The sequence below is a fragment of the Lotus japonicus genome, chromosome 1, assembly GCF_012489685.1.
Source record: "Lotus japonicus ecotype B-129 chromosome 1, LjGifu_v1.2".
NCBI classification, from domain to species: Eukaryota; Viridiplantae; Streptophyta; class Magnoliopsida; order Fabales; family Fabaceae; genus Lotus; species Lotus japonicus.
Genome location: NC_080041.1, coordinates 21,994,633 through 22,004,530, shown reverse-complemented (window position 1 = coordinate 22,004,530; position 9,898 = coordinate 21,994,633). Strand labels below are relative to the sequence as shown.

At 33.7% G+C, this 9,898-nt stretch overlaps 1 protein-coding gene and 1 pseudogene across 1 annotated transcript; one reads left to right on the top strand and one right to left on the bottom strand.

The window, feature by feature from the left end:
• Positions 1 to 2,922: 2,922 nt before the first annotated feature.
• LOC130730053 (uncharacterized) lies at positions 2,923 to 5,836 on the bottom strand. Its single transcript, XM_057581939.1, has 8 exons — positions 5,757 to 5,836; positions 4,588 to 4,693; positions 4,376 to 4,462; positions 4,095 to 4,292; positions 3,828 to 3,989; positions 3,651 to 3,707; positions 3,394 to 3,540; positions 2,923 to 3,291 (listed from the first exon to the last, which is right to left on the bottom strand). Exons 1-8 carry the CDS (start codon positions 5,834 to 5,836, stop codon positions 2,923 to 2,925), a joined length of 1,206 nt encoding a protein of 401 aa, XP_057437922.1.
• Positions 5,837 to 5,877: 41 nt separating this feature from the next.
• On the top strand, positions 5,878 to 8,904 carry LOC130730049 (glycine-rich RNA-binding protein 2-like; annotated as a pseudogene).
• The last annotated feature ends 994 nt before the right edge of the window (positions 8,905 to 9,898 follow it).

Here is a 9,898-nt window from a genome sequence, read left to right as displayed (position 1 = left end):
GTTCTTTGTGAACTCACCTTGCTCATTGATTCTATAAGGCAAGGTTGAGTTTTGTGTTCTTGAGTGTTAAAACTCTACTTGTTGTTGTACTTACCAATCACTGTGGCAGTGGTTGAGAGAAAGTGAGAGGGACTCTCATACCTAGGTCGATATACTAGGTAGAAATAAACTGGGTAGATTAGGAAGAAAACTATGAGCTGTGGGTTCATGAGTGTCTGTAGTTCCTTTCTTTGGGTGCAAACCCTCCAGACGTAGGTGAAGTTTCACCGAACTGGGTTAACAACTTTGGTGTTGTGTCTTGTTTATTTTATGCTTTTACTTTTTACTGTTGTACGATTGTTAAAGCAGTTACCTAAGCATCGTGTAGGACATCTGCCATACGAGAACTAGAATTTCATGTGTGTTGGGAGCAATTCTTTGTGCTTGAGGGCAAGCTAATCTTAGTGTCGCTCGAGGGCGAGCTGTCGTTTAGTATAGTGGTGTGATGACCCTCGTTTAGTAGTAATTTTAGGGTCATTTTGTAGTGAGTTTTGAGTCTTTTCTTTTTGTCTCATGTAGTGTTTCATGCATTCTCATCAATTTTTACCTTTATTTAGGATTTTCTTTAGTTTAAGTAATTATGTAGTTTTATAAGGGTCTTTCTTGCATTTTTATAATGTTTAGGACTTGCATTTGTTTTCCATGGAATTGTGAGGACTATGGTGATTAAAAGCCCTTTGAATTTCTTGATATTTTTCCTTGTCTTAGTCCTTAAGTGTTCAGCAGTTAACTCATGAAGAGGGAAGACCAAAAAGCATGAAGAAATGATGGAAACATTCAAAGGGGGGTTACAAGAAGCTAAAAAGGCCATCAGATCGTGAGTCTGGTGCTTAAGCGCCAGCCTTCCAGTAGCTGGAAGTTTGCATCTGCCAAGTGGGCGCTCCAGCGCCCCAGGGCAGCGCTTGAGCGCCCCAGGGCAGCGCTTGAGCGCCCCTGTTCGCCCAAAGTGCCTATAAATAAGGCTTTTGGCCATTTTGTTCAGAACTTTTGATTCTCTCATAGAATTTTACCCAGTATTGAAGCTTAGAAAGTGCTTTTGGGGCTTGTGGGAAGCTTCCACCTTGTATCTCCCAGTTTTATCTATATTTCTTTGTATGGATTTCCTAGCCATGAGTGGCTAGTTCTCTTTATGCTTTGGGTTTAAGAGATTCTATGAAACTCCAGTCTTAATTCCTATCTCTATGCCTTTGTTCTTGGTTCTACCGTTCTACCTTGATTTTCAATTCCATTTGCATGCTTAGCGTGAATGTACACCTTGCTATAGACCGGACTACAATCATATCGAAAGATTGTTGTAGTTTGGGGACATGAATTGAGATTGACCCTTCAATGTTTGCTACTAGGAATAGAGGAAGGGTTGGGTTTTGTTGGCCTGAACATAAAGAACTTAGAGCCTCAAATGCATGATTAGGTACACAAGGAATTGGGCCTAACTTTCAGTTTGAGGGAATTGCTTGTATGAGGCATCAACAAGTAGTTAACTAGGCTAGAACAACAAGGAATGAATCAAGGTCTCATTTGCATAGTATAGGTTGGCTAGAGTGGATTAGATGATCAATAACCCAAGGAATTTCTATCAATTGATATTTTCATCATTCAACAATTACTTTCTTGACAATTTGTCACAACAACCAAACCAAACAATTGAATCTTTTATTGCTTTTGCAACTACAAACTTTGTGCTTAAACCCACTACTCTCATAATCCCTGTGGATTCGATATTAAAACCCGGAGATAGTTGTACACTTGCAGATTGTCCAAGAACACACTTAAAAGATAAACGTTAGAGTACCCTAATTGTTCATACACAATAATAAACTTGTTATCATCAAAACATAGATTTGTTCCATATGACCAAATCTTGGTCTTACAATTATGAGGTATCAAATGAAATGAGCTTTGTTTCTTTATCTTGAAGCTTTAATGTTTTGGTTAAAGTAATTTCTTATTAATTTCCAAAACACAATAGGTAGACCAATAACTATAAAGCATTGTTGTAACTTTTACATTGTTTACACCAAAATCTAATAAAAGAAATTTTTGGATATCTACTTATTGACATGACAACAAAACCCAGCTTTTCCAAACAGGAGCCATTGTTTTGGCATAACTATAGCTATAAAATAATGGATCGAATATAAAAAAATAGATAAACCATGGAAAAGTTACTCGACAAAACCAGTTGTATTTGCATTACCCGACCATCCTATTGCACATCCATAGAAACATCCAACCAAACCTTAGAAAAGAAAAATGAAATAGGGAGCAATCAGATGCCAGAAAACATACATGATTTTCAAAGCCACGAATATCCTCACGAAGTCAGGCTCTTAGATTAGGAGATGTAGCAAAGGCAATGAGGAGGACATAACAAATGTTAGGCAAGAGGAATCTGAAATCCATTCTCTATATCTATGAAATTTAACAAAAATGATTCTTGGAAGTTACAACCCTGAAATCTGAAACGAATCCAATCTGACGTGGCATTATAAAAGAGCAAGTGTTAAAATAAAGAATCTCACTCTTCGAGGACTCGAAATTATTATATATACAGGGTAGATTTGTAAACTTAAACAATATTTCGTAAAGCATTGCAGCAAAGCTCTCAACCAATCTAATTGTCAAAACTCTAAATTACTAGGAGTTTAACATGATTGCGTGAAATAAAATCCCACTAAATTTTAACTTTTTTTATTAAATAAAATTATCTTTGTTAAATGACATTGAAAATATTACATGGAGATAAAATAATAAAAAAAATACTTGAATGCATATTTCACCAATAAATGATATTATTCTCAATATTAATATTATAATTTATTAATGAACTTCAAAACAAAGGTTGATCAAATATTATGTATGTTACCAAAAAAGAATTATGAATCAATTGTCACATTGGCCTCCAGGTCCACCAAATTGAAGAATAGATCCAATATCTTTCTCATATCCATAGAATTTAGCACCATAGCAATTGGGCTTGTCTGTGAATGCTTCTGTCACATTATCTCTTGTGTCATAAAAAATTTGGTTCTCATTTTTATATGACACCCACCTAAAATAACAGGCACTATGTGTCTTATGGTTTGGAAATAATCCGGACCCCATTGGAGGACTAGGAGTACCTGCAGGAGTTGTTGTACTACCACCCCATCCCACTTGGTTTGCTGATGCCAAGTTAGTGAATAAATCGGCTGGAAAATATCCAATATCTATCCCATTAAAATTCAACACCCAATTTCTGGTAACTATGTCCTGATACATATAACATTATATTTACATTGTAATTCATTGTTAGAAAATTGAATATATTTTAAGCTTATGTGAATTGTATTAATAATTAATAACATTCATCACCTGGACAATCGCAATGTGAATCTCATATAAGTCTCCATCCGGTACAGATGTGGGATGCAAACGTTCACCAAGATAATGTCTTGGATCAGTTTGCATATAACCTGAACATAGCACATTGTAGCATCCTGTCTTTTGGAAAGTATCTCTCTGTCATTTTATAATATTATGTTAAAATTTCTAGGAGATGATTTATGAATTTATTTTTAAATGAAAAGCAACTGAGCAAGATTCAAAAATAAAATTGAAAATTTTCCTACCGTCCATTGTGCGAATAAATGCGTTCCAACATCACCATTGTATAGTTGTGGAGCCACCTTACACCAATGTGTGAGACAAATTAGCAAGTGATTTTTGTATTGAATTAACAAGTCATACATGCATACAAATTTTCAGGAAAAAAAAACTATGGTGATAAATGCATAGATTAAACTCACATGCCACCCAAAATCAATTTCATTTGTTGCATTTAATGGTCCATTTCGAACCCATGTAAAAGCGGCGCTTGATTGATCCTTTTCAACAATTGGTTGCCAAACGCTAGTAGTTCCATTAACACCATAATAAGTTCCAAGGGGATTGATGTGTACCTCAGCAACCTATTAATTCAATAAATTTTACATCATCATTTTAATCAAATAATTATATGTACGTAATTTAATAAAGTAATAAAAAAGAATATTTTATATTCAAAGAAAACTTACATGAGAATGATATCCAGGTCTTTGTTGTGCCAAAACTTGGTTATCTAGTAATGATTTAGCTCCAATGAGATCGTTTTTTGTTGTCCTCCGAAGAGGAACTGTTCCTTTTGGACATGGTTTCTCAAGTCCAAATTTGAGTTTCGATAGTGAATTCCTCAAATTGGGATTTCCAATCTTTTTTTTATTGTTAGGTTTTCTCTACATTAAAGAAAAAACAAAGAATTTTAATAATCGAAAGATGACTAAAATTTGCCACATTTAATTAGACTTAATGTATTTACCTGCAACTTATGATTCTTTAATAAAGGATGATCAAATGCCGGTTGCTTGTTAATATCAATACAATCAACAATATATCCAAATTTTGTCTATTGAAACCAAGATTCAGAAAAAAAAATTATTAAACTTAAATTATTGAAAACATGCAGTGAGTTCAAATATGAAATAGAACAAAAATAAGCAAATACATATATATGAGGGCGAGCTGGTATACCTTAATACTTTTAACAGGAGGCTTGTTAATAAGTTTTAATTGTGTCTCCAACTCCAACTCTTCTTGTAATGTATTTTGCATGCCATCAACTCTTTGGTTAGCACTGCTAGCCACCAAACAACATACAAAGAATAAAATATTGATCATTTTTTCAATTCTTTTGTTAAACAATAGAGACTTGATGGTCGATGACGGTATGGTGTCACCTCTTTTTATACTAATCCTGTTATTGAAATGTTACGAATATATGAGCAATAAGGTGCCACTTTTAAGGAATTAACTCTGAACAAATTTCATGTTTTGATTATGCATATTTTTTACCTACTTAGTCAATTAAAAATTAATGACCAAATTAGGTACAAAAATAATAAATTTTTATCGTCTTTGTATTTAAATAATCTTTTTCCTAGCTATTGTATTTTAACCTAATCTGGAATATGGTAAAGTGGTCATATGAATGTTTTAGAAAACCTTTATAGTGTCAAACATATAAGCGGGTGCGGTCTGATATGCAAATGCAACGAATCTGAACGGACCAAACATGTTTTAGTGGGTTGAGTTGGATCTATTCAATTTTTTTTTACTATATACGGTCACTTCGATTCGGGAATATCGAGTTTGAGATTGAATATCCAATGAATCTGATCAAACCCAATGCTATTGGGATTTTTTTTTGTGCCATTCCGCCTAAGAGCTCGGGTCCTTTACATTTATTCATTTTAATTTTGCAATTGCACCCTAACACATTTTTCTTTTACCTTGCGCAGCCATTATTGCTAAGATATAATAAGTTTTCTTTTTTGAAATTTAAGATATAATAAGTTACTTATGAGATTAATATTTTGCTGTTTGTTTATGTTGTTATGTAAATATTGGTTTTAGTTTGTTTATGTAGAACAATAACAGATGTTGGATTATATAAATTAGACGGGTATAATCGCACCAGATTGATTTTGATTTTAGGTGTTTAAATATTTGAATCAAACATAATCGGTTTGGATCAATTTATACTTTCTGATTTTTGCTTCTAAACCGGAACCAAACCAACCAGATCTCAATTAGGTTATTTCAGTTCAGATTGTTGAGTTTGTAATAAAATAATATTATTTCACAATTTGCACATAATTTATTTTAAAACGTGAAAAAATAATATTATTACTTTCACAAACCCCACTTCATATAATACTAGTATTGATTCCTCGTCATACACGGATGGAATAAGAGTACGTTGTCGGCATACATCAGACATTTTCATATTTTTTTCTCGCTTTTCTTTTTTAAACATGTATAATCATTGATACTAAGGTTGTGAACGATCGTGACTGGAAGGTCCAGGGGTTTCAGATTCGTGGCCTGCACTTCTGACGAGTCCATGAGGAACGCAATCGAGGGGATGAACGACAATGAGCTTGACGGCCGTAGCATCACTGTGAACGAAGCCCAGGCTCGCGGCGGAGGCGGTCGTGGTGGAGGTGGATATGGAGGCGGTGGCGGTCGTCGTGGGGGTGGATATGGCGGTGGCGGTGGATCCCGTGGATATAGAGGCGGTGGATATGGTGGAGGAGGAGGAGGCGGCTACGGTGGTCGTCGTGAAGGTGGGTATGGAGGTGATGTTGGTGGTTCCCTCTATGGCAGCGGTGGTGGTGGTGGAAACTAGAGAAGCAAGATTGCTTGTTTACCCTAAGGTTTATGAATTATGATTATGACAGTTGATTAGTTTAAAATTGAGTTCTGTTTATGGTTTCTTGTTCTTGGGGTGCTTATTCCGAATGTGTTTGTTTATAAACAAACCATATATTGAAAGATAATCAGATCTTAGTTTTGTCAATAAAAAATCTTTCAAAAAAAAATCATTATTTTTGAAAGATTTTTTATTTCTAATTTATTGTGCTTTAAATAAATATATCAAAACCATTTTAATCTTCTAGATGTATATAATCTTCCAGATGTATATATGAAAACATAAAATATAAAGTTTTTTTAGTTAATTTCAAAATCAATCTTTTAAAACTATTTATGTCATTTTGAACGTAAGATATTATATTGAATTTTTTATTTTATTTTATAATATAAAACATAACCATAACCATTAAAAAAGACTTTGTCAATATATATCTTAATGGTAGAAAAGTCACAAATAACTTTTATTAATTATTCTAATTTCATTAAAAACCATTATATATCAAATTAATACGGTAGTTATTTTCTAAAAATGTCACAATTGACTTTTGTTAATTATTATAATTTCATTAATAGCTATTAAATGCAATATTACTACATTAGTTGTTTTTGAAAATATAGAATTATTTAATATTTAAATTACTAAAAAATCAGAAAATAAAAATTCGACATCATCTACCTACCAATTATAGTTTGAAAGAGAAAACTTATGAAGAAATACATAGAATGAGGGGGTGACACTTGTCAAAGTTGCCACTTTTTTATTTCGGAAATAATATATAGAATATGATGATATGATATGATTTGAATTTTAATATAAAAAAAGTATGAATAGTAAAAAAAAAAAAAACACAGGCGTGAAAAAAATAGTATGGAAGGTCAAAAAAATGTGTCTTTGTCGGAAAAAACAAATTTTCATACACTGATGACGCCGGCGTTACATTAAATTGATTTAATTTCAAAGAGAAAATTGATTTAATTTCCATACATTAATGACCAATTTAATGCTTAGGTTACGATGTTTTGTAAAAAACCAATAGCAAAGGGAAAATTGATTTTGACTACTAAATTTAATTTAATATTTTAAGTTTTTATATAAAAAATAAGAGTAAGAAAAGTAAAAAAAATTATTTCGTTCTATAGCTAATATATAAAATATTTACTTTTAATAGAAAAAAAAAGTATGAAGAGTAAAAAAAACCCAGGCGTAACAAAAAATAGTATAAAAGGTCAAGAAAATCTACATCATTACATTTCAGTTGTATTTATTTTAATTTTTATATAAATTTTTTAATATACATTCTAATTTTAATATAAATTTTTTTAAATATTAAAATTTTAAAAAATAATAGTTTGAACGGTAAAAAATGTGACTTTTTCGATATACACTATTTCATTTGTTAGAATATTTTGATATAAAGATCTTTACTATAAATGTCTAATATTGGTAGAAAACTCACAAATGTGTTTTTAAAAACAATTAATTAGAGAAAAAGTTTGATGTACCGACGGTGCAAAGTTTTTTTACACCGTCAACAAATCAGATTTTAAGGATGTGTCACGTCAATTAATGAAATTAAATAAAATGAGAGATTTTCTCACATCCTTGAAATCTGATTGGTTGACGGTGTAAAAAAACTTTACACCATTGGTGCATTGAAATTAAACTCTAATTATTATGGATTATTTAAATTACTGAAAAAAATAAAAAAAACAAATATGACATTACCTAACTACTAAAAATAGTATGAGAGAGAAGTGACAAAGAGAGACATAGAATGTCGTGGTGACACGTGTCGACTGGGGTGGGTAACTTTTTTTGGTTCACCGGTGCACCAGACTTCAACACCAATGGATCTGGAATCTAAAAATATTCTTTAGGATGAGTGGCTAGGATTTATTTAGACATGAAAGGGTAAAAAAAGTAAGCATTATATTATTCAAAGACTAGAAGCCTTGACTGTAGCAACCTCCCCACCACCGTATCCACCTACACGATTACCACCACAGCCACCACCATATTCACCTTCACAATGATCACCACCGCCCTTCCCAAACAAACACAGAACCCTTTAAAGGGTAAAATGCAGATCCTTTTTCAAATTCTCTTCGTCAATATGTCTGATTGATTTCAATGTTGTCTTAGCTACCAAGAGATGTGCTAATTAAGCTAAAATAGATGCTTTTTCCCTCTTCCTTTGATTTGAAATTGGTGGACATCTTGAATTATTATCATAACTAGAGTGTACTTGGAGAGCTCAATTTGGTTCATTTCACTGTCTATTTTCTTTGTTCATTTTGTGTTGTCTTTTACAGAAGAAGATGAGTTATGTGTGATTTTGTGGATAATCTGTTATTGTCCTCAGTAAAAAAAAAGGAAAAAATAAAGAAACAAAAAACACATTTCCAGAATGCAAAACGTTATAACCGCCAATCATCGGGAACTGCTGCGACCTTTGTCGCACGCGACACCATCAACAACCATCAACCTTCCAAATCAGCCACCATACAAGCTAGAAACTCCAAGCTCCACTCTTTCTCTCATCAACTTTGTGAACCTTCCGGATTTGGTTGAAGCTTGATGGCGGTGGAGGAGGAGGTTGTCGATGGAGGTCGTCAAGGTGCGGGATAGCATGACGAGCGTGAACGACGCGACGTCGTTTGCAGAGTCAATCTCGAGCGGCAGGGGAATTCGTCGGGGCCGTGGTGGGAAGGGTGGAGAGGGGTTTTGTGGGGGTGTGCGACGGGGAGGATTTTGGAGGAGCGGATTAGGGAGAGGTCGGTGAAGAGGGATTGTGAGGAAGCGTCTCTGAGCTTGTGGAAGAGTGGGGTTCGAGAAAGAAGGGGTCAGAGGAAGTTCAGAACAAGGGTTGGGGTGAGAGGGAGAAGGAGACTAGGGTAAAAGTCTAAAAAACCCTGAGTGTAAAGTCTAAATTGCCCATGGAGCACCGGTGGACAGAAAAAAGGTGCCGACCCTAGTAGGCACCTTTCTTTTAATTTTTCTCCAAAAATATATAAATACATTTAGAGTAAAAAACATTCGCCCTCAATATCACATAAGAGTTTCCCACACGTGAATCTTGTGTCATACATATGCAGCTTGGAAACCAAAACATGAAACCTGGTAGGATGAAGAGCTTTGGTGAGAAAATCCACAGTTTGATATTGAGAAGACAAGGGAAGAAATTTCATTAAACCATAATGTGATTTTTTCCTAACTCTCGAGATGTTTTGTGCGTCCATGAAATTCAAGATTTGCAGTTATTTGTGAAGCATTATTGTTGTAAAAAAAAAATTACTCCCAAGATCATGAATCAAATATATACCTTCCATTGTAGCTCACTAGTTTCACTTGCAAGTGCCCGATATTCAGCTTCTGTTGAGGACCCGAAGCCACGTTGGAGGAGAGAGAGAGAGATGTTTCAAAAGAGAGAGAGAGATGTTTCAAAAATCAGATAGGGTGTTGAGCTTGGAAGAAAATTAAAACCTTAATAAGTAACAAGTAACACTCAAAATTTCTAAAGAGAGGCTCCCTCAAAATATTACTTTGGTGAATAGGTTTTCACATTTATTACCACGGTCTAAGATATAGCCGAAGTAACACATACTTATATTACTTTAATATATAATA

Coding starts and splice junctions, on each gene's coding strand:
- LOC130730053 (XM_057581939.1), bottom strand. CDS start 5,836: ATGTCTGATGTATGCCGACAACGTACTCTTATTCCATCCGTGTATGAC. Junction 4,463..4,587: donor CTCCTGTTAAAAGTATTAAG/GTATACCAGCTC, acceptor TGGTTTCAATAG/ACAAAATTTGGATATATTGT. Junction 3,990..4,094: donor GACCTGGATATCATTCTCAT/GTAAGTTTTCTT, acceptor TTGAATTAATAG/GTTGCTGAGGTACACATCAA.